We start from the raw sequence: 23,072 nt of genomic DNA, 5'->3' as shown, positions 1-23,072 counted from the left end.
CACCCCGGCAGCCTTCACGTCCTGTCTGCACTGCATGGATCTTACAAATTGGGTTTGCACAGCATCAGCAGGATTCGCTCCAGCCCCCTGTGTAAGCAGCACTGCTGAGATGTGATCCCTGGCACCGAGAACCTATTAAACAGAGTGAGACGAGCCCTGGAAGGAGACCCAGTCGGAGGAGGGAGTTCACAGAGATGGTGTCGGGAGTGAGCGGCGCTCAGGCAGCCCCCAGCCTCCACGCCGGGGACACGTGGGTGTCACTGGGCAGGACCAGCCGGTGACCAGGGACCTGGCACCTGGCTGCCACAGCACCCTGCAGAGCTGGGTCTCGCTCCCGTGCTCGGGGCATCTCAGCCATTTCCTCTCCATCCAAGAGCCGTGGAGCTGCTGTGCCTGCTCCTGGGGGAGCTCTGCTGGCCCTCGCGGGCTTGCAGCGGGTGCTGGGGCTGGAAAGTGGCCGTGGCACCAGGTGGCCGCGTGCCCAGCGGGTGCCAGACCTCGTCCCACGGCGCCCGGCCCCGGGCTGCTGCAGGTGCGTGCCCCAGGGCCCGGCCAGCCCGGGCTGTGCTGGCGGCAGGGGCTCGCTGCAGGGCTCCTGGTGAGCAGCCAGGCACGAGGCAGGTCTGGCTGCTCCGGCTCCCCCTCGCCAAAGTGCTGGGCTTGCAGCACTTTGTCATGATTTTCATCTCGTCTCCGAGCAGCGATCCTTCACTGCTCACATTACCCAAGTAGAAAATGACACATAAACTGACATGATTGCTGCTGTTTCTCAGCGCCACGCAACATCTGTTCCCTCGGCGGTGCGGGGGAAGGTGGGCAGGGGCTGCTGACGCGCCGCGCGGCCCCCGAACTTCTCACCCTTTGCCCCCCTCCTGCCATCGCGCCTCCTCCAGCCGCGCTGCAGCGAAGCAGGGGACGGGAGCTGGCGGTGCCGAGGCGGTGCAGGGCCGTGAGGCAGGACGCAGCAGCAGGAGCTGTGCTCGGGGTGCCACGGCCACTTTCCAGCCCCTGCTCCGCACCCGGCACGGTGCTGGGGTGTGCTCTGCCCCCAGCATCCCCACACCTCCTGCAGCAGTGCGTGTGCTCCCGAACCTGCCATCGCCCAGTCGGCTGCTTTTAGGCCCAGGAAATTCATTTTCCAGCAGCTTTCTCTCTGTTTCTTTGCAGCACTCTGCCCGGTTGGCCCGGGCACGTGGCCGGGGACGCGCCGTGCTGGTGGGGCTGCGGCTGGTGCCAGGGGCACTGGGCTGGGAGCCGGGGCTGTGGGGGAGCAGGGGGGGAAATGCCTGATTTTGGGGATGGAGAAGGATGCGGAGGGAGCGAGCAGGATGGGGAGCCGCAGGGCAGGCAGCAGGGCTGTGCTGCGGGGCAGGCTGGGGCCTTCTAAAGTCTCTGGTATAAAATCAAAAATAGGGAGAGAAGAGCGAGAGCAGGCGACAGTTGCAGCTTATTTGTGATCTGCATTGTGTGGGGAGCTCTTAATTAGAGCTAATTAGACTAATTAACTTGCAAATGAGAAACTCGCCTTTTTCTCCTTTTCCTTTACAAGAAAAAATAAGAAGACGAACAAGATAAATACTGAGGCTAATTACTCTGTACCTGCTGCAGAGCCCCTCCAGCTGGTGGGACGCCCCTCTGCCCGCCACCCCCCAGGACAAGCGCACCCACCCGGTGTGCCGAGCTGTGCCGTGCCATGGGGTGCTGTGCCGTGCCATGGGATGCTGTGCCGTGCCATGCCATGCCTGTCCCTGCTTCTGGCCAGTGCTGTGCTGCTGTGCCGAGGTTGTGGTCCCACCGCTGGGCACCACTGCCCCGTGCCCCTGCTGTTCCCACTCCAGAGGGGCCACCTGCTGCCTGTCCGTGCGCCTTTGTGCCCCAAGGATTTGGCAAGGATGCGGCGCGTGCCTGCCGTGGCACTGGCCAATGCTGGGAGCTGGTGGCCACACGGGGCAGGCATCACCGGGACAGCGTGGGGCTGCTGCAGAGGGCACAGCACCGGCACTGCCTGGTACCCTGCCCGCCAGACCCCTCCTAACCCGGCACCGGGACCAGAGGGCCCCGTGGCACCCCGCACCCTGGCTGCTTTCCAGCTCCTCCCTCGCACACCTCCGATCTCCTCCCTTCTCTCTGCCTCTGCAACACCCCAGGGGCTTTGTTAGCACAACTCAGTTCAAATGTCTGATTAGTCTTTAGGAGATCGAGGGGTCAATTTTCCACAGCTCCTTCCTCTCCATTTAACTAATTTAACTGTGCGATTGTTACAAATTTCATTTTATTATAGCCCTGCTTCTCAGTCCAATTGAATTACCAAAATCTCATTTTCTCAGAAGTGCTGAATATGTAATTAGAGGAAAAATTATGCTCCTGACTGCCTATTAGAGAGGGTTGCGTGAGGGAGCTTGTCTCCGCGTGCACACGCGGGTGCGTGTTTACCGAGCGCCCACGCTGCTGCCGCGCGCATGCGCCTGGTCAGCGGGCTGCGTGCCGGCGAGCTCCACGTGCGGCTGCTGGGGCCTGCCATGGGCGGCTCTGCGGCAGCATCGCAGTGATGTGGTGGTGGCAGGGGTCTAGAGGTGGGATGTGGCAGGGGACGTGTGGCTGTCACAGGGGCACTGTCACAGAAATGAGATCGGGAGGGTTGTGAGCAGCTGGCTCCCGTCCTGCACCATCCCTGCACGCTCGCTGTGTCTGCAGGGTGCAAATTGTGATGGGCAGCACGGGTGGGCTGCAGCTGCTGTGGTGCTCGCGGGGGAGGCACGAGGCCCTGGGTCCTGCCGGGGCTGCAACTCGCCGAGTCCTGCGCTGTCGCATCCTGCCTGGGCTCTGCTCCGTGGGGTCTGCGCGCACTGCGCAGGGAGCAGCCGGAGAGCTGGGCGCAGGGGGTGCTGATACCAACCAACATCGCAGCTGCTGGCTCCTGCTGATGCTGGTGCTTGAGGCTGGGAGCTGGGCACAGGGTCCCAGCCCAGCGCCGCTGCCCAGCAGGATGAGGGGAGCATGGGCAGGGACCCAGAGATCAGGGATGTCCATCCTCCCAGGCAGGGCTGTGCAGGGGCTGGTGGTGCTGCAGGGGTGCCTGGTGCTTGTGGGGAGCAGGAGGTGTGCCTGTCCCTACAGTGGGACAGGGTGCAGGATGCACGGCTGCTGCAGCTCAGGTGTTGGTGCTAGCAGCTTCTTTGGAGGCTGCGGGGCTCCCTGTGCTGCTCAGCATCAGCAGCCTCGGGGACCAGCCTTGGTGGTGTCTGGGCCAGCCCTGGAGCAGCAGCAGGCAGTGCCCAGCCGCGGCACAGCTGTTTGCAGGGGCTCAGCAGGAGCAGGCAGCTGGGGCAGACACCGCTGGGGCCACGGCTCCTTTCCCAGCCTGTCCCAGTGCCCAGGACTCTGCAGCCACGCTCGTGCCTCGTGTGCCTGGCTTTCCCAAGCCCTTTAGTGGCTGCTGGAGACCGAGCGCTCCTGGAAATCCTGGCGGGTGTACGCAAACGCTGGGGCTGCGCTGCTCTGGCATGCCTGCAGGAAGAGCTGCGTGCGGGGGGGGCAGCACAACGCAGCTCTCCGGCGGCATCCCCAGAGCTGCAGGCTGGGAGCTGGGGCTGCGCGGGGTGAGCCTGGCACCGGCGGCAGCGCTCAGCAGCGGAGGGCAGCGCCGTGCGTCCTGGTGCTGCCGCTCGGTGCAGCCCTGGGCAGGCCGGATCCTGGCCCGTCTCCAGCAGTGACATAGCCCCGTCCCTCCCCACACAGGTACATGTGAGCCCGGGAAATGTCACCGGGGTGCGGGGGGGGCGGGAGGTGGCGGCAGCCCGGAGCCCCCGCGAAGCACCCCCGTCTCGCCTCAGTTACACAACATTATCATTTCATAATACTCTGAAATATACATGAAGTTGGCTGAATGCAGATGAAATTGCACCATTTACTTCATGAATATTTCATGCAGCCTCAGCTCCTAAGTTTCCGGCTGATGGAGGCAGGAGCCCATGCTGGACCCCGTCCCCCCCTGCCCCGTCCCCCCTGTGCCGGAGGTGACAGGGATGTGTCACCAGCTGTGCCCGGAGTGGCTGTGCCGGCGCACGGCGCTTCCGTGGCCACCTCCCTCCCGCCGGGTGCCACCTAGCTGTCGGTGGTACCCGGCCTCCCAGGCTCACGGCACGAGCAGGAGCCAGCCCTGCTGCAAGGGGAGATGTCCCCGGCAGGGTCCCAGCCCAGGGTGGGCTCCCCCATGGCTGGAGGTGCACCCAGGAGATGGCTCCTCTGCGCTGCCCTGCGTCCCCTCCGGCTCCTCCAGCCGCACGTCCCAGGCCGAGTCTTGTGTTGCCGCGGGGTCCCTGCCTGCTGAATCTGTGTCCTCCCTGCTCTTTGCAGAGCTCCCCAGCGGAGCATCCTTGGCAGCTGCCATTAGCCGGCTCTTCACCCCTCCCCTGCCATGTCCTTAATGAAGACGTTGAGCGCCGCGGCTGCCGCCCCCAGCTCCGCGCCTCCTTTCACTGCCTCTTCCCTGGCCGAGGGGTGCTGTGGGCTGTGCCACAGCGTGGGGTTGGAAGGGGCTGCCCACGGCCGGGACGTCCCCGCTGCGAGCCCCCCACGCGTGGGGCCCTGCGCCCCCTCCAGCCTGGGATCTGCGGCTGTGCTGCCCCAGGGCCCCAGAGCTCTGCTTTGTATGGATGGCGCAGCATTTTGGGTAATGAAATATTCACAGGTCAGTGATTCCTTGAGAAATGACGGGGATCAGTCAATTCCTTTTCAGGGAGTAATTTTCTTCCCCTTCACGGCCTCTGTTTCATGTTGACAGTCATTAGCATGAGAGAGCGGCTGGATCGAAGAGGAGACGGCGTGGCTGGCACGCAGGCGGCCGCAGCGGCACAGCCTCGTGGCAGCCCCGCTGCACGGGAGCGCTGCGCCCGCACAGGAGCTGGGGCAGCCCCGGGGCCGTGCCGGGACCCTCGTCTTGCTGCCACCAGGGCATTGCCTGAGCTCAGCTCCACTGCCCCCTGCGCCTCCCCTTGCTCTGGGTGCAAAGGCTCCTCGCTGCTTCCCTGCACGTGGCAGCAGGCGGTCGGTCCCCAGGGGCTGTGAGCAGCATCCGGGGCTGACCCCACAGCACCCGGGCTCGTGGCTTGGAGGAGCGGCTGCTTCGTGGCCGCCTCGGTGCTGTGGTGGGGTCAGGACCCTGGCCCAGCTGTGCGGGGTTGGGGTTTGAGTGCTGCAGGAGTCCCCGTGCCACCACAGGTGGCGTGCAAAGCGCGCTGAGCCCGTGACCACACGTGCATGGAGTGAAGAAATGCGCGCGTCCCCTTCTGCGGCCACCTCGGGGCCACCGCACTGCCTGCCCGAGGTTGGTGGCCTGGGGAGATCCTTATCACAAGCAGCTGATAACGGCTCGCTGCAGCAGCACAGCCGCTGCTGTCCGGGCTGCCTGTCCTCCCCGGGAACACCCCGTGAGCTCGGGAGCCAGGCGCGACACCGACCCTGGAGGGGCAGGCAGTGCTCCCTGCTGTGCCACGGGGCACTGGCACCTCCCGTGAGCGTGACGCTGCGCTCGGCCGGCTGTGCAGACACCTCCCGTGTGCTCGTGGGGTTCTGGTGCGTTATTTTCTTAAAAAGGAGAAAATGTTAAAAATGGCGTCGTCAGCCCCGCGCTGACAGGCACAATCACCAAAGTGCGGCGTCGGCAGGAACCGGCCCCACGCGCTAAATGACTTGAAAGGAAATGGCCTGGATTGTGCTGAGGAGGCAGAGTGCGGTGGGGAGAAAGCAAGTGGAGCAAACAAAAAAAACTTCATTAATTAAAGAAACTCGTTAATGAGGGACATTTAATCAGCTAAAGATGATATCCACCCCCTGCCTGCCAGGGTGCAGGCAGCGCCGGCCTGCTGCAGCAGTGACTGCATGGGGCTGAGCTGCGGACAGAGCAGGAGGACAGGGCCCAGGGGGACAGGACAGCGGGACGGGGCAGGGGGACAGGATGAGGGGACAGGGCAGGGGCTGGGCCCGGGGGTCTCATCCTGCCTGGGCAGTGCGGGGAGCGGAGGCGGCTGGGCACCGCGTGCACCCCCTGCGCCGTGCTGAGCTCCGCCTGCTTTGCTCCACGCTCGGTCTCGGGCAACGCGCTAATCTCCTGTCTCATTTACTAAATGAGGGCTACGGGCCATTAATAACCAGAATATCTTTTAATGAAAATGCGGAAAGCCGCCCTGTAAAGCGCCATGCGGGAGCAGCCCCAGCAGGGAATTGCGGTGAGCGAGCAGGGACACCCGGCGGAGCCCCGCGGCCCCGACACCCAGGGGCTGGCACCACTTCACGGGCCACACAGCCCGAAATGGGGGCACCTGGCTGCAGGGGTCCCCACGTCCTCACCCCATGGCTGTGCTCTGTGAGCCCAAACCCCGCCAGGCACTGGCAATGGCTCTGCCAGGCAGCCTGGAGCCGGCAGCACGGGCGGACAGGGCAGCGCTGGGTGCGGAGAGCTGAGCGGCAGCGGGCAGCAATGGGTGTCCCTCGGCCAAACCCCTGATGATCCCTCTCCCTGCAGAGCCCACCGTGGAGCCGAGCACCCCAAACCCTGCACAGGACCCCCAGAGCAGGGAGCAGCTCCTGTCCCGGCCAGGGCTGGTGGGCAGCGCGTGGTGGGAGGGAGGCGCACGGGAGCCGTAGATCTGCGCCTCTGCAGCACCAGCAGCCCTGGAGATGGCAAGCAGCAAAACAGGGGAACCTAATGGTCCCTGAATGAAATAATACTTGGGCTGACAAGCACTGCGACAGCCCTAATTAATAACGGATATGAACGTGGCTGTCGGGGCTGGCTGGCGAGGAGCCAGCGGGGCCCAAGACCTGTGCAGGTGGGGCCGGCCCCTGCCCCAGCCCCCGTCCGTGTCCCCATTGCCACCCTGCAGCTCCTCCTGCTTGGGCCATCCCCAGGGCTTCTGCTCTCGCCGCCTGCAGCCATCGGGGCCGGGGTGCCCAGCTCCTGGGGCTGGATGCAGCCCTGCCACCGGGCACCGGCACGGAGTGGGGCAGGGACTGGCTCTGCCGTCTGGGCTGGGTTTGCCCACCCAAACTAAAAACCTCGCTGCTGAAGGCTTGGAGAAGGGGCCGAGCTGAGCCCCCACAGGAGGCCATTCAGTGCCTGCATGCTGGAGGCTGCTCCTGGTTGTGGTGGCAGCAAAGATGAGCACAGGGGGGCACGGGAGCCCTGCAAGATGCTCCCGCTGCCGGCTCCGTGCACGTGCTGGGGATGCTGGCAGGGAGAGCTGGGCGCTGGGAGCGTGGCCGGGGGCGTCTGCTCGCTTCCCAAAGCGGGCTCAGGCACAGGGTGCGCGGGGGAAAGGCCGAGCAGCGGGGTGAGCAGCGAGGCAGCAGCATTGCCCCGGGGGCAGTGCCGGGGGCCGGGGCTCCGCCGCCCTGCAGCACCGCCAGCCCCAGCCCCTGGCAGGCGCAGCTGGCTGGCGCGGCCCCGGGCAGCTGAGTCAGCACGGGAAGACGCTTGTGAGCCTGTGAATGACTTGCAGATCTGTAGCGGGATCGTTCACGCTGGGTTTGCATGTGGTCCCCCCCCCGTGCCCCCCCGGCACAGGCTCTGCTGCCTCCCCTGCAGGCGCGACGGCCGCGGCAGGTGGGGGATCACGGCTGGCGGCACGGCCCCCCCCTGCTTCTCCACCCTTCCCCAGCGTCCCTCCGCACCATAAATCGGCCACACACACAATTAAGGAGCTTGTCTCCACGCTCTGAGCCGCAGATGTATTTCATGGGCGAGAGGCGGCCGCGGGTTGTAAAGCATCCGCGGGGCTGCCGGCGCTGCGCTCGGCGCTGGGTGCCTGCGTGCGGGGCACGTGCGTGGGGGGCGCGGGAGCCTGCGGGTGCATGCGGGGCCGGGGGGCTGTGCAGGAGGGAGGGGGGCAGGAGGGCAGCCTCACGGCATCCCCCAGCCCCACGGCATCCCCCAGCCCCGCAGCAGCCGTGGAGCAGCCCCGGGGCCATGGCACAGGTACAGCTCACCTCGTTTGACCAGGGTGGCCAGGCCAGCTGCGTTACAGCAAAGGGCCTCATCAAATATTTAGCAGCTAATTGATGCCCGCCTGCTGCTTGCCAAGAGGCCATCTGACGGCCCTGCCCTCCCTGCTGCCCTCCTTCCTCAGTGCCCTCCTGGCCGGGCTCCAGGGCGTGCAGGATGCTGGCGGGTGCCGGTGCTGCCGCTGCGCTTTGCCCCGTGTTGGCCTTCAAACTGAGGCTGCCCTGGTTCCATCTCCAAGAGGGCGATGTGCAGGCTCCCCCTGCTAGTCCCCACTGGAGCCATGGCCTCGGTCCCCTCCATGCCTTGCCCCCCAGCCCCCCCATCCTCCCCCTGCCCAAGGCGCATCAGGGTGGTCACGGATTGCTCGGAGTGGGGAGCGGAGAGGGGCTCAGCCACGGGGCAGGCACAGCGGGCAATGCGGCACGGGCGCTGCTGCAGCACGGGGATGGCACAGAGGTTGGCGTGGGGACCGAAGGCAGGGGGGGTCCGTCCGAAGGTGGGGGGGTCGGGGGGCTCTGGGGTCCATCTGTAGAGCCCCAGAGCGCTCCCCAGGCAGGGCGCAGCCCCGGCACCTCGGGGAGGGCGGCGGGAGCCAGCAGGTAAGGGGCACGGCGCTGCTGTCTCTGCAGGGCAACCAGGACGCCACGGCTCCACCTGACGCGATGGCTCAGCCCTACCCCCCGGCCCAGTACCCCCCGCCCCCCCAGAACGGCATCCCCGCAGAGTACGCGCCGCCGCACCCCCACCCCACGCAGGACTACTCGGGGCAAAGCACAGTACCGGAGCACGCCATGACCCTCTACACACCAGCACAGAGCCACGCCGAGCAGCCGGGCACCGACGCCAGCACACAGTCCATAGCAGGGACGCAGACGGTACCGGTAAGGGAGGGAGAGGCACGGGGTCTGGGGGGGCTGCGGGCTGGGTGTGGGGGCAGGCGGCACCCAGCGGGCTGCAGCCCCTCGGGGGGCCGGGGCCGCGCGTCCCCGCAGTGGCCGGGGGCAGCAGGAGCATGCGCTGGCTGCCTGCCTCCCTTGCAGCCCCCCTGTCATTTCTAATCACTTGTAATCTACCTGCTTGGCTGCTTTCCAATCAGATAGCTTCAATTATGTGGTTGTAATGCAGCTCGGGGGGAAAGTGCTGAGCTGAGCACTTCCCAGCCTGGCCACCGCAGCCTCGTGTGTGGGGTCTGCCCCTCCCGGCCCCCTGCCCTGGGCACGCACGCGTGCTGCGGTGCTGGTCCCTGGGCACGGAGCCACGCGGTGCTGGCTGGATCTCCGTGGGTCTCCTGCCCTCCCTCTCCCAGCCTCTCCTCCCTGGTGCTGTTTATGGGGCGGGTGCTGCTCATGGGGTGATGCTGTGACCCACAGAGCTGCCCTCCAGCATCCCCCAGCTCGCAGGGCAGCACCAGGACCCTCTCTGCACCCTCCCGAGAGTGGGGGCCCCTGCTCAGCACCAGGTGCTTGGAGAGACCCAGGAGGCTGGCACGGTGCTGCCCAGGGAGCGGGGACCACGGGACTGGGGGTGCCCCTGGGGGCTGCAGGTCCAAGCAGGGGATTAGGGGGCAGGGCCCCCCCAGGAGACGTGGGGCTGACGAGGTGCTGGTGCTCCTGCAGCAGACAGACGAGGCGGCACAGACAGACAGCCAGCAGCTACATTCCTCAGACAACACAGACAAGCAGCAGCCCAAGAGGTTACACGTCTCCAACATCCCCTTCCGATTCCGGGACCCCGACCTGCGGCAAATGTTCGGGGTGAGTCTGGCCCCGTGCAGCCACCCGCGTCCCGCTGCCCTCAGCTCCGGCTCTCGGTCACCGCGGGGGCCCTGGCACCGTCCTTCCCTGGGGGTCCCCTCTGCACAGCCCCAGCGGGGTCCTGGGCCAGCCTGCAGGACCTCCAGCCTCCCCCTGCTGCTGGCCAGAGGGGGTGGGCAGTGGGCTTTCCACCCTGGTTAACAGCCAGGCCGAGGCCCATGCATGGAGGAATGAGAACAGAGCCCTTGTCCCTCTCCTTTCACCCCCTTCCCAGTCCTCGTTAAGATTTAGAGTGGTGGAAGGTTAATTAGCTGTAAAGTGACACCCCCCAGATCCTGAAAGAGGGCTACCGTGGGGGGACACGGGGCTGTGCTCAGGCTCAGCCCTGCAGGGCACCAAGGGGCCACCAGGAGCAGTCCCCGTGGGGGGCTCTGCAGGCACTCACCCTCTGCTCTCTCTGCTTGCAGCAATTCGGGAAGATCCTTGACGTGGAGATCATTTTCAATGAGCGGGGCTCCAAGGTGGGTGCTGCCCCAGCCCGGGGCCATTGCAGCGAGCCCCAGGGCTGGGCACGGCTCACCCGGGACGTGTCCGTGCCTCCCGGGGTGCCCCGGGGGCTGCTCTGCCCGCTCTCCCCTCCCCTCCTGCTCCCTGCGCTGCTGCCCCTCGCCCCTTGGGAGCACCCCAAGGTGGGCACGGGACCGGGGCAGGGCCAGGCACCAGCAGCCCCCAGGCTCAGGGTGCCCGGTTTTGGGGAGCAGCCTCCTGGTGCCCTGTGCCAGCCGGAGGGGACGCGTGGGTGTCTGCGCCCCAGCGCCAGAGGGAGGGGGGGGCTCGCTCTGTCCCGCGCCTGCACGAGGCGGCTCGTGTCCCTCTGTGTGTGGATGTCTCTGTTGTATCTTCCCTGCTTTCTGTGCCCCTCTCCCAGACTCTTCTCCCAGCTCGCGGGCGATGCCGGGCCCTCAGCCGGGACCCCCGGGCGCAGCGGGGACCTGGCCCGGGCGCTCCGTCTCCGCACAGCGGCAGCCTCATCTCCTCTGCCAGCTCTCCTGATTCACCCCCTCTCTCTCTCTGTCCCCACACCCTCTCTCTCTCTCTCTCTCTCTCTCTCTCTCTGTCTCTCTCTGTCTCTTTCTTTCTCCTTTTCTCCTCTGCTCACAGGGTTTTGGGTTTGTAACTTTTGAAACTAGCACAGATGCCGACCGGGCACGAGAGAAGCTGAATGGCACGATCGTAGAGGGCCGGAAGATTGAGGTGCTCAGATAAGTGTGCTAGTGCCCTGCCTGCCGTGTGTTGTGCATCCCCCGCGCTGCCCCGAGCCCCTCTCCCGGCCGGGGGTGCAGGCAGGGCAGAGCTGCCCGGGGGCTGCGCGGGCTCCCCCCTGCCCCGCGCTGCCTGTGCCCTCTGTGCCCTCGCGCCCATGGTGGGGGGCCCGGGCAGGGCCGTGCACGCTGAGCGGCCCCGGGGCCACCGGCTCAGCCTGCGGGGGTCCCGCATGTTCCTGGGGGTGCTTGCCCGGCGCGTGCATGCGTCCGTGAATGCAGCACGGGGAGCATGCGTTGGAGCTGCAGGGAGGTGTCCACAGACAGCGAGCAGGGACTGGCTCAGGCGAACCCAGGGAGAGCTGGGGGGCACTGAGCCGGGGGCTGGCTGTGCCCTGACGGTACCGGGGGAGCCCAGCAGGCTCCCAGCCCCTCTGCCTGGTGGGGGGCAGCTGCCCCGTGCGTGGCAGGGAGGACGGGGACGCGTGCCTGTGCCAGCTCCCCTTGTAGGGGCGGGCAGGGTGCTCCCCACAGCTCCCCTCCTGCACCCAATGCTTCCCAACCCAGAGGCTGCTCAGGCAGCCGGGCAGGCGCAGGTTTGCCCCTTGGCTGCGTGGCACCGAGCTGAGCTCTGAGGAGGGGGGGAAGCAGGGCAGTGCCTGGAGGGAGCTGGACACGGGCACCCCGGCAGCGCTGAGCACAGGGAGGGGCAGCCCGGCAGGGCTCAGCGCTACCCACGGACGGGCCCTGCCTTCTGAGGATGTGGCCCTCATCCATGGCCAGGCAGGAGCTTCAGGTGCTGGCGGGAGCTGCCAGGGCTCCTGCATCCCTTCTGCAGCCAGGAGCAGGCGTGCGGTGGGGACAGGAGGTGGCTGAGCCCAGCACCGCTCAGCCTGAGCCCAGCATCGGGAAGCAGCCCAAGGGATGCTCGGTGCGGCGCTGTGTCAGGGTGGCACCACGCGCGGTGCAGCTGTAGGAGAGCCTCCCCCTGCTGTCCCCTCCCCCTGCTGTCCCCGCTCCCCTCGTCCTTGCCTCCAGCGATCCGAGCAGCAGCAGCGTGCACAGAGTGGACGGGCCAGGACCGCGGCCTCGCCAGCCCCCTGCCCGCAGGCGCTGAGCTCTCTCGTCCCCTCTCTCCTCAGGTGAACAACGCCACGGCCCGGGTCATGACGAACAAGAAGGCTGCGAACCCCTACACCAACGGTAAGAACCGGAGCACGCCGAGACCAGGCTGGCACGGGCACAGCCCGAGGGGCTGAGCACCCCAGGGCGCATCTCCATTGCTGCAGCAAATGCCCCTCGGTGCTTGACCAGAAACAAGGGTGGCTGCTCCTGTCTGAACAGTGGGGCACAGCCCTATGGGGTGCCCCGTGCCCTGCAGCCACCCTGGGGCTGGGAGCCGTGGTGGGGTGACCGGGACGGGGTGCAGCACGGTGGGCTCCCCCCCAGCTCACCACCCCTCCCTGCCTGCAGGCTGGAAGCTGAACCCGGTGGTGGGAGCTGTCTACGGCCCCGAGTTCTATGCAGGTAACTCCTCGAGCCTCAACCCCACACTGTGGCTGTGCCGTGCTCCACCTTGCCGCGGTCTGAGTGCCCCCCAGCCCCTCTCCCCCTGCCCATGGCATGCACCGCTCCCCCCTCCATCACCCTCACCCTGGGGACCCCCCGGGGGCCATTCCCCAGCAGCCCCATCCCCGGAGCAGCGCTGCGGGCACAGAGGGATGCTCTGGCTCGGGGTGCCCCGCGGTGACCGCGAGGCCCCATGCGCGTTGCTGTCGGGGGCTGCTGCAGAAATCCCGTGTCTGTCCCCTGCCTCCTGCAGTAACGGGGTTCCCGTACCCTGCCACGGGGACGGCTGTGGCCTACCGAGGGGCGCACTTACGGGGCCGAGGACGCGCCGTCTACAACACGTTCCGGGCTGCGCCCCCGCCGCCGCCCATCCCCACCTACGGCGCGTGAGTACCCGGGGCTGGGGGGGCACGGGGGGCTTGGCGGGGGCATGGCGCTACCTGGACCCAAAACCCTGGGTGCTGCCCGCCTTGGGGTGGGGGTCCCGCCTTGGGCTGCGGTCTGGCACAGCCGGGGCCCCTCAGCCCCTTCTCATCCAGCACCCCTCCGCCCTGCAGCAGCTGCCTCCTGGCTGGCTGCGCTGCTGACTCTGCCCCCCTGGGCACCCCCCAGGAGGCGCCTTGTGCTCGGCTCCGCGTTTGGTGCTGAATTGCTCAATTCTGCTGCTGTCAGTGCCTGCACTGCCGGGATGTTGTGCACTGAGGCACAGCTCTCTGAGCACTTGCCCGGCCTCCATGGCTCTGAAAGCCCCCCCGGGACCGGGTCAGCTCCTCGGGCTGTGCTCTGCCCATCCTCGTGTCCCTGCCCTCCAAGCGTGGGACGTGTCCATCCCCTGTTCTCCCCCACCCCCCAATCCTGATGCTTCCCAACCCCGGGGTACCACCCACGGGTTTTGGAGCCCTGTGCCCAGTGGTGCTGAGTGCGCTGAGCCCCCCATTGCCATGACCTCCCCCCGTCCCCTCTGTGTGACCCCGGGTGGGCGTTCGGCCGTGAGCGCGGTGCCCGCGAGCGCCCTGAGCAGCCCCATGGCACTGAGCCCTCCGCTTCCCTGCAGGGTCGTCTACCAGGACGGGTTCTACGGAGCCGAGATCTACGTAAGTGCAGCCACACTGGGGCTGGTGCCACCTCCGGGGACCCTGTCCTGGGGGGTGTGGGGGCCATCAGCCCCCTGCTGCTCCCCGGGGGGCTCTGCCCAGCCTGCGGCCCCTTCCCGGCTCCTGGGGCTCGGCATCGTGGCGCAGGGGGGACGGGTGAGGGGCTGGGGGCAGCCGAGGCAGGGCCGTGCTGGGTGACACCGCTCAGGTCCTGTGCCCCCGGCCAGCCCCCTGCAGGGGCAGCACCCCGAGGGATTTATGTCCTCGGCGAGCGCCGGCGCGCTGCCTCCCACCAGCATTTAACCTCCGTGTTTAAAAAGCCATTGGCGATATTTCAGGCGGGCGGCTGAAGGATTTATCTAACGTGACACCTCATTAAAGCGATCAGGGAGGTGACATTCTCTCCTCTAGAAATTTAATTTTTTAAGGTTAATGTTTGTGAAAGCCCCTGGGGAATGGTAATGAGGCTGGTGTGTGCCTGGTGCCACCAGCACCGGCTCCCCGCAGGGTCCTGCCACTGCTCCGGGGTCCCTGCAGCCAGTGCCTGGGGGTGCCCGGCTGCCCTGGCCCCCCCGAGCTCCCCCGGCAGGGCCTGGTGGGTGCTGCCCCCACCCTCACGACCGCCTCTCTCTGTCTCCCCCACCACTGCAGGGGGGCTATGCCGCCTACAGATACGCCCAGCCCGCAGCAGCAGCAGCAGCATACAGCGACAGGTAGGCACCGCTGCCCACGGGGGGGTTGGGGGGGATGGGGGGGGGGATGCCCATTTCACCCCCTGCACCATCCAGGCCAGCAGCCGTGCCCCGTGCCATGAGGATGGAGCTGGCAATATCGGGGTGCCCGCGGCTCCCCGTGCCCCCTGGGTCTGGGCTGTTCGTGGTGGGGCCCTGGTGGGGAGACCGTGGGGTAGTGGGGGGTGGAAATAGGGTGCAGCAGCCTCTGGGGAGCTGCTGGGGGTGGAGGACCCCTCCCCGGGTCTCTAACACCCCCCCGTGTTTGCTCCTAGTTACGGCAGAGTGTACGCAGCGGCAGACCCCTACCACCACACCATCGGCCCCGCCGCCACGTACAGCATCGGCACCATGGTAAGCGCAGCCCCCGCTGCCTTTCTTTGCTTCCCCACCTGCCCCACGCGAGCTGCAGCCAGCCCGGGGGGGTCTGGGGGCCGCGGGGAGGGGGAGCACGGGCTCTCGGCGGGGGCAGGAGCAGCGCAGCCCCCACACAGGCTGGCCCCAGGGAGAGGGGGCACCGTCCCCACACCCCCCCGTTAGCCCCCCGCTGGAGGAAGCCCTGTGCAGCCCCCAGGGCCCGGCTGGGGGGCAAGGACCCCCCCCTCCTCCCCCAGGTGTGGGGGGCTCAGGGCCGTGCCCCCATCAGCAGCGTGCGGGGGGCACCCGAGCGTGCTCACCGTGCTCGCTGCGGTCTGTAGCTAGCTTTGCAACCAGCATCAAAGATGAAAAATCCCCCTTGTGGGCGGGATCTCAAAGCCAAATGGTCTTTTTCTTCCTTTTTTTTTTTTTTTTTTTTCTTTTTTTTGGAAACCCTCCCCCCCCTGTGTCCCCCTGGCTGGGGCCTGGCTGTGCCAAGCACCCCTCGGCACCCCCGGCCCCGCAGCCCCTCTGTCCGCGGGATGGGCAGGGCAGGAACCAGCCCAGCTCCAGGGAGCAGGTCCCCGGCCGTGGCAGCCCCAGGGCTGTGCCGAGGGGCAGCGGGGTTGGGGACGGCGCCGTCTCCATCCCCGAGTGAGCCCCGGCAGCGCTGGGGGCCCTTGGCTGTGCCCACCCCGCACAACCCCCAAGACAGAGGCAGTTTGGTGTCACTTTAAAAAAAAAAAATTAAAAAAAAAAAGGAGAAAAAAAAAAAAGGGAAGAAATGGGCTTTGCCTCTCTCTCGAATACTGATTGGCTTTTTTTTCATCTTTGATGTTGCAGGCTAGTCTATACCGAGGAGGGTACAGCCGCTTCACTCCCTACTAGCAAGACAGACCCAGCCCCTCACAGCACTAACACTGACTGCTCACTAGAAACCAAACCAAACCAGGCAGACTAAGCCAGGCTGAGCCTCCCGGAGGACCTGAGGGCCCCTGCCCGGGCGGGCTCTGCTCTCCGCTAGGTTTACCTCAAGCTGCTCCGTCCCGCTGCTCGGCCTCCGCTGCCCACCGCGTCCATCCTGCCCGGCCCGGGGGCGGCAGGGAGCGGGGACGGCGCCTCCCCCCCGCCGAGGGTGCCCGGAGCCTGGGCTCGCGGGGGTCCCTGGGCTTGTCTCCCCCCAGGGCAGGACGGGCAGCCCCGAGCCGGCCCCTCTGCACCCCGTAGGAGAGGCAGGAGGCAGTTGCTGCACGCTCCATGGGGATGGGGCTGAGCCGCGGGGGGACCCCGGGGCCGAGCGTGGTGCCCCCCAGGGCCATGGGGGCTGAGCGGGGTGCGGGGCTGGGCACGTGCCCAGGGGTTGCTCCAGCGACAGCTCTGCCTTTCTGTTTCTGTTGTAGTGAAACTGCAGCCGTTTCCTTCTGGGACCGGGAAGGGCAAAAAAAGCAAAAACAAAACAAAAAAAAATAAAAAAACAAAACACACACACACACACACATACACACCCACACAACTAAAAAAAAAAAATTTAAAAAAATAAAAAAAATAAACGCAAAGCAACAACAAAGCAAAGAGGCAACAACGACGTGAAAGTCCCATCCTGTCCACACACATGCACCGAGCGAGCGAGTCCCGGAGGAGCCCGCGGAGCGCACGGACCGGCCGCATGCACCCAGCGCTGCCCCCGGCGCAGCCGCTGCCGCCAGGCACGGGGACGGCCGCGGGGCCCCTGGCAGCCCGCGGCACAGGCCCGGGCACCACGTCTTCCTTTCCGCCCGGCGCGGGGTGCCGGCGGAGCGCAGCGGCACACCGCCCTGCCCGCGCTGGGGGTCGCCGGGCTCCGGTGCCCCGGTGCCGGCCGCCAGCGCGTCGAGGGTGCGAGGCCGCGGCTCCCGAGCGGAGCTTTGCTGAGGCGCTGGGCGTTGCAGGGGGACGAGCCTCTGCGTTTTAAAGGGAATTTTTGTTAAGAGGAGCTTGCAACTCGCTTGCGTTCCCGTTCCCCTTCCCTCCCCTCCTGCCCCATCCCTGGCGCACCCGGGGCTCCCACCCTGCAGGGAGCGATCCTGACCCACGCCGCCCACTGGGACCCCTGCGCTGTGCCGGGACGGGGATGTGCGGGGTGCTCGCGGCCACCCCCTCCCCGCCCACCCCGCTGCAGGGACCCTGCCGGCCCTCGGCACGGGGTCTCGGCTGTTGCATCGCCCCCGGGGTGGCTCTGTGGCAGCCAGGGTTGGGCGGCACAGGGTGCCACGGAGCCCCCCCCCGGTGCAGCCCCATCCCACGCCACGGCCGGGGCGGCCTCGCCGCGCTCAGCCCCTGCCCCACCACCCCGCGTGGCTCCGCCACTCGTCAAACCTCACTTTATAGTCTGCAGACACCCCGATGCTCCAGCAACGAGCTCCCCCTTTTCTATTCCCGGTGTACATAGCCCCCCCACCCTGGCCCGCGCCCCCTCCCCTGTACAAAGCTCCCTCCATCGCTGTACTGGCTTCTTCCTTACAGCAGAGCCCCTGCGCCGGCTGCCGGCACGCAGGCTGGCGCCGGCCCATCCTGTATGCTTCAAAGGTGTGACCATTCTAATAAACAGTATTATTATTATTATTATTATTATTACTACAAGGATTATTATTATTATTATTGAAATTATTAATAAAGATTTCTTTCTTCAACCAGGACGACTCCGGTTTTGACTGGGGCGCGCGTGTGGGGCACGGGGGGACTGCACCCTGCACCCACATCACCCACTCTGCGGTGGGCAAGGGGGGCACTGCTGGGGCTCCCCCCCCCAGAGCAAGAGAGCAGGGTCTCAGAGTGGCAGGAGCACAGCCCTTGCAGTGCTGAGCCCTTCATTTTTCAAACCATCAGATAATTTATTTCAGAGCAATTCACCCACCGAAGGCGCAGCAGCTTAAACGCTGACATATTAATTTTCCTGAACGGGAGCCAGTATTGTTTGTGGGACTGGGGCCGGTGCTCCAAGGGAGCTGGGGCTGCGCGACCCCGCTGTGCGGCACGCTCGGCTACGTCCCTGCCTGCTAATTGCTTGCTCACCAGACTGTGATAAAATAATTGCTGCTATAAATTTTCTCTCCTTCCCTGCATAAGATATCCAGGGGAAGCAGCGCGGGTGGAACCGCTGCCTGCCAGCCCTGGAGAGAGGGCAGCAAGAGCAAGGCAGAGCCAAGGCAGGGCCGTGCAGGGGGGGGGAGCAGCAGCTGCCTGCAGAGAGCGGCTCCTTGGGGCTGCAAGTGGAGCCCGTGCCGGCAGCTCTGCACCAGCACCAGGGCTGGTCCCCAGTCAGGAGGACTGGGAGCTGGGGAGGGGTCCCAGGGCAGATGCCCCAGCCTGGATGCACACAGTGACCGGGTGCCCTGAGCAGAGCGGCCCCAAAACGCAGCCTCGATCAACCCTCTCAGCCCTGAGTGGTGGCACCCCTGCATCCCCCACCCCACAGCCCACCCGGCACGAAGGAGACGGAGGCAGGGCTGTGCCACGCTTGCCTTTAATGCCCAGCTCAGCTGCTGTCGCCAGCCGGCTCGGAGTAGACCAGCACCAACCGCCCCCAGCGGTCCGGGTCCACGGGCAGCTCGTTGGGCTGCACCGGCTCCACCAGGAGCTCCAGCTGGCAGGACTGCCCCGCCGCCGGCCGCGGCACCGCCAGCCCCACCACGCGGAACAGGCAGGCGTGCGCCAGCCCCAGGAGCTGGGGCTGCTGCGGCTCATCCCGGCGGCACCGCGTGCCCAGGCTGAGCACACGGAAATGGTTGGCGCGCCCTGGAGGGAAGTCCCAGCGCAGGGTGAGGCTGAGGGAGAGCTGCTGCGCGTCGGGACCCTCCTGCCACCACAGCTGCGAGGCCGTCAGGCTCTGCACCTGTGGTGGGGAGGCTGCCACGCTGGCCGCATCCAGCACCTGCAGAAGGGAGCACGGAACCATCAGGGGCAGGTGTGAAAGCAGCCGGGCACCCAGCCTGCTCCCGTAGCCTCCTGGTGCAGGGATGTGCGTGGGGCACTCACCCGGACCTCCCCCAGGAGGCAGGTAAAGCGCGTCTCCTGCGGGCTGGACTGCTGGCGGGACACCAGCAGGGAGAGGTCGCGCAGCACGCAGCCTTGCAGCTCCAGTTCGTAGCACCTGGGAGCAGAGGGGCAGAGCTGGCACAGGGCTGGAGCTGCCCCCGTTCACCCAGAGGCGCAGGGCACCTGCGGGGCACTCACCGGCTGGTCCAGCCCTCGGAGCCGCGGCTGCAGGCAGCGAGCAGTGCGGAGAGGCCAGGTGGTGGTGCTGGGAGGAGCCGGGGGTGGTGTCGGCCGTGGGGCTCTGCGAGAAGGGGAGCGAGGGGCTGAGCCGTGCCCTACAGGGGGCACTGACTGCAGGCAGCACAGGTGGGTGGGCAGGGTCCTCACCGGGCAGGGGGGTGATGTGGCCCTCGTGGCAGGTATCCGAGTCCCAGGTGGTGAGCTCCAGGGCAACTGTGAATTCGTCACGGTGCGGCCCCTCCATCTTATAGAGCAGGTTCAGGAAGAGCTTGGGGGGCGCCTGCATCTGGAAAGAGAACAGGCTGATGACCCCAAGTCCACCCAGAGAAAGAGAGAGAGAGAGAGAAAGAGGAGAGAAAGAGAAGATGCATTGGGTTAGGTCTGCTGGGCAGCGCCTGCTGGAGCACCCCGTGGCACACTCACCGCGAGGCCCACGGGGTTGGCACAGCTCTGCCCAGGCCTCCGGCTGCTGAGCCAGGCCGGCACGGTGCCAGCACAGCACTCAGGAGGTGGAAATGGGGCTTTGTCACCCAACTCACCGGATGGCCACGCGCTCCTCGCCAGCAGGGATGGTCCCCTGCACCCGCAGGGAGCTGCCCCCGCAGCAGGCGTCCTGCAGGCAGCAGCTGGTGAGCAGCTGGCCCTTGCTCTCCATGTAGAGGGGCTGGATCTCCTGAGCACTCAGGTTGTACCAGGGCCCGGGCTCTTCCTCCTGCAGGACGGGGAGCACTGGGTCAGGCAGGGAGCTGGGAGCAGGACCCTGCCTCCCCAGCTGGAGCAGAGCCACGGCTCCACACCCTGCACTCCGCACCCACCTTCCCGGTGAGGAACCTGCTGGTGCCCATGCCCAGGCTGAAGGAGGTGGCAAGGGGCAGCGTGCAGATGCGGTGTGTGGGCAGGTAGTCTGCCAGCAAGCCCCAGAACCTGGAGGAAAGGCGGTTGTTAGAGCAGACACTTGCCTCAGCCGAGGCCTGGGGGCCAGGCAGCCCCTTACGGCCAGCCCCTGCCCCACCATGCCCGTGCTCACTTGTTCTCGTTCTGCAGGAAGTTCTCTGCCCCGAGGTGCTCATAGACCCAGCCAGGGGCGAAGATGGCCGCGGACAAGCTGTGCTTGCGGATCAGGCTCAGCGACTGCGGAGACAAGCTGTGAGCAACACGGGCACGAGGCGAGATCACCTCGTCACCTGCCCCGTCCCCTCTCCCCCCAGGTCCTGCTGGCCCTGCAGCGGGGTAGGATCACACCGCAGGAAATCCTGCAGCATCTCCCCCTCCAGGCACTGCAGCACCGCGGTCCCCCTGCTCCCTCCCCGTGCACACCTCCCAGCCCGGCAGCGCCCAGACTTCACCGCCCCGTCCTGATTTAGCCTGGTACGGCCAAGCCATCGATGCAAGCTCAGAGCCCGGCACCAGGGGGAGACCTGGGATCCTGCTCTGGTCCAGCCTCACCACACGCACCTTGTGAGAGTCGAAGCCACCACCGACCACATCCCCACGGGCAAAGACATCAACGCCAACATAGACGTCGGCGTGGCGCTGCCCGGCCAGCCTGCGCGTACGCTCCAGGTGCTCCTCCTTCCAGTTGTAGTTGACAAACAGCCCATCACAGGCATCAAAGAACACCCTGGGGACAAGGGGTGGCGTGGGAGGGAGGATGCTGTGCCTGCTCCCCACAGGACACCCCACCGAGGGGCTGTGCTGGCCGTGGCCTGCCCACCCCAGCCCAGGACTGAGGTGTGGGGTGGGTTCACGGCCCCTCCCCGGGCTGTCCTTGCTCAGGTGAAGCAGCACACCAGCCGTGTGCCCAGCCACTCACCTATTCTGCTCGTTCAGCTCGTTCTGCCATCTCAGCGCGCCGTTCTCCAGGACGCTGTCATACCAAATCACCAGCCCGCCGGGCACGGCGCTGTGCACCTGCGCGGTCAAACGCCGCAGGAAGGGGGACAAATTTTCCACCGCCACCGCCTGGCAGGAGAGAGCAGAGGGCAGCTGGACACGGGCCGGGTACGGGAGCCCTGCACAGGGACCCGCCGGCCACAGGAGCAGCGTGTGAGCCCCGGAGCCAGGGGTTGAGCCCCTGCAAGAGGCAGGGAGCGGGGGCAGGAGGCAGGTAGGGTGCGGGTGCTGCTCACGCTCAGCGTGTTCTCAATGTTGATCAGCCACCCATCAAAGCGGTAGTGCTGGGCGATGCGGGCCAGCTGGTCGCTCACGGCGCCGTACGCTTCAGCCCCAGCAGCCAGGAACGCCTCGCACACCTTCTCCCCACCCGTCCACTCCGTGATGAAGGTCCCTGGGGAGGCGGCGAGGGCAGTATCAGTGCATGCCCCGGTGAACTCACCACGCAGCCCGGGGTGCCGGGCCTCGGCACCACATCACCTCGCAGCCGCCAGCCCTTCCCTCACCCAGCACGGGGACACCATTCCGGTGAGCCGCGTTGGTCCAGCACACGGGCGGGATGGTGACGGTGTGGTGGCTGAAGTAGACGAAGATGTCGATGTGCCGCCAGTGGTAGAAGACGTAGGGGTTGCGCGTGGCTGAGCCCTGGATGAACCTGCAGCAGAGGAAAGAGAAGAGGGTTAGGCAATGCGGGAGCGATGCTGTTGGCCAGCTGCAGGGCTGGGCAGGAGCCTGACTCACTCCCCGTGAGCCGGGCAGAGCAGCGGCACTGCCACCCCTGCGGACCCTGTCTCAGAGCAGCCCAGCAGAGCGCACAGCCCTGCCTGGCCGCGGGCTGGGAGCGCACCCAGCGGGCACGGAGCATCCAGCCACCGCATCCCGTGGCCGGCAGCACCCACCGGTCCTCCAGGTATCCCCCCCGCATGTCGTGGCACACCAGCGTCCGGGGCCTCCGGCTGCTCAGCGGGGGCTGGCGCTGGGCCAGCGGCACGGTGGCGATGTTGAAGTCGTCGTTGGCATCGGGCTGCCAGGCCAGCAGCTCCTCCAGGCCGGACAAGAAGAAGCTGACGGGTTCCGTCGTGCCGGTGTCGAAGTGCCGAGCTGCGGCGGGCGAGAAGCGGGGCGGTGGTGGTCAGCGGGGCCGGGGTGGTCCCACCGCCACCCGTGGGTGCCTCGGCCCCGCCACCCACGGGTGCCTCACCTGGCAGGGGCTGCGGGCGGGTGCTGATGGCTTCGTGCAGGACCGTGGTCCCCCGGTGCTCCGCCGCCGGCTGCAGGCTGCCCGGGGATGGGGATGAGGCCGGGGCCGCCCAGCACCGCCGAGCCGGGGCAGCACCGTGGCCAGCGCCCGGCGCTCCGGGACGAGCCCCGAGCAGCACCGGGCCCGGCCCCGGCCCCGCTCCCACTCCCGTCCCCGTCCCGCCGCCCACCTCCTCCGCCGCCGGCCGCCCCGCTCCTCCTCGGCCTCCCCGGCCCCGGGCCTCTTTCCCCGCCGCCCGGGCCCGTCCTGCGCCGCCGCCGCCGCCGCCGCCATCGCCGCCGCCTCCCGCACTGGCGGCCGCGGGGCCCGGCCCGGCCTGGCCCTGCCGGGGGCGCGGCCGCCGAGCTCCGCCCGGCCCCGGCCCGGCCCCGCCGCCAGGCCCGGCCCCGCCCCGGCTCCGGGCCCCCGAGCGCCCCCGGGGCCTCTCCCGGGCCTGGGCCCGGTCCGATCCCCCCCCCCCCGCCAGCCCCGAGGCACCGGGTGGGCCCGCGGCCCGAATTAATGGGCCCTAATTAATGGGCCCTAATGGGCCCTGAGCTGCCCTCCAGCCCCCGCTGGGGTCTGCTTAAGCTCAGCCCCAGTCCGTGTTTCCTCCCCCAGCCGTGCTGGAGCCGTGCTGGTCTCCAGCTCAGCCCTGCCTGGCTGTGGGCCCACTGCTCGGGACCCCCATCCTGCAGGGACCCCATCGCGCAGCCTCCCCATCCCACAGGCTCCATCCCACAGCCCCCATCCCGCAGCCTCCCTGGCTTCCCCTCGGGGCTGCCCCATGCCCACGGGACCGGTGGATGTTGCAGGTGACCCAGCCGCCATCCCCGGCCTGCCCTGCCCGGCTCGCTCAGCAGCTGTAGGACAGGCACTGCCGGCTTCATCACACCCTGAGCGCCGTCTCCCCGGC

General features: G+C 67.2%; 2 protein-coding genes across 20 annotated transcripts in view; one reads left to right on the top strand and one right to left on the bottom strand.

Annotated features, from left to right (window-relative positions):
* Positions 1-17,439, top strand: part of RBFOX3 (RNA binding fox-1 homolog 3) — a 164,405-nt gene extending 146,966 nt beyond the window's left edge. For 15 of the 19 annotated variants that reach the window (XM_072025771.1, XM_038165466.2, XM_072025772.1 and 12 more), the window contains 11 exons: positions 8,632-8,883; positions 9,619-9,756; positions 10,224-10,277; positions 10,918-11,010; positions 12,161-12,221; positions 12,492-12,545; positions 12,841-12,973; positions 13,642-13,681; positions 14,333-14,394; positions 14,688-14,766; positions 15,613-16,155. In XM_072025771.1, coding sequence (XP_071881872.1) covers positions 8,632-8,883; positions 9,619-9,756; positions 10,224-10,277; positions 10,918-11,010; positions 12,161-12,221; positions 12,492-12,545; positions 12,841-12,973; positions 13,642-13,681; positions 14,333-14,394; positions 14,688-14,766; positions 15,613-15,657 — 1,011 coding nt within the window. In that variant the 3' untranslated portion in view covers positions 15,658-16,155. The other 4 variants (XM_038165456.2, XM_038165455.2, XM_038165457.2 and 1 more) reach the window with 4 other exon arrangements.
* Positions 17,440-18,255: 816 nt separating this feature from the next.
* On the bottom strand, positions 18,256-22,519 carry ENGASE (endo-beta-N-acetylglucosaminidase). The gene is made up of 14 exons (XM_038165363.2): positions 22,347-22,519; positions 22,118-22,194; positions 21,816-22,017; positions 21,423-21,571; positions 21,153-21,310; positions 20,837-20,985; positions 20,479-20,644; positions 20,051-20,154; positions 19,839-19,947; positions 19,563-19,735; positions 19,171-19,325; positions 18,982-19,084; positions 18,784-18,898; positions 18,256-18,679 (listed from the first exon to the last, which is right to left on the bottom strand). The coding sequence occupies exons 1-14, from the start codon at positions 22,448-22,450 to the stop codon at positions 18,284-18,286; spliced, it is 2,160 nt and encodes a 719-aa protein (XP_038021291.2). The 5' UTR covers positions 22,451-22,519; the 3' UTR covers positions 18,256-18,283.
* Between the last annotated feature and the right edge of the window lie 553 nt (positions 22,520-23,072).

Source organism: Anas platyrhynchos, chromosome 19 (assembly GCF_047663525.1).
Source record: "Anas platyrhynchos isolate ZD024472 breed Pekin duck chromosome 19, IASCAAS_PekinDuck_T2T, whole genome shotgun sequence".
Lineage (NCBI taxonomy): Eukaryota > Metazoa > Chordata > Aves > Anseriformes > Anatidae > Anas > Anas platyrhynchos.
Note: the sequence above shows the minus strand (reverse complement) of the source record. Positions and strands in the feature narration are given on the sequence as shown.

Coding starts and splice junctions, on each gene's coding strand:
- ENGASE (XM_038165363.2), bottom strand. CDS start 22,450: ATGGCGGCGGCGGCGGCGGCGGCGCAGGACGGGCCCGGGCGGCGGGGA. Junction 20,155..20,478: donor GTGGCTTCGACTCTCACAAG/GTGCGTGTGGTG, acceptor TTGTCTCCGCAG/TCGCTGAGCCTGATCCGCAA. Junction 19,736..19,838: donor GCAGGTTCCTCACCGGGAAG/GTGGGTGCGGAG, acceptor CCCGTCCTGCAG/GAGGAAGAGCCCGGGCCCTG.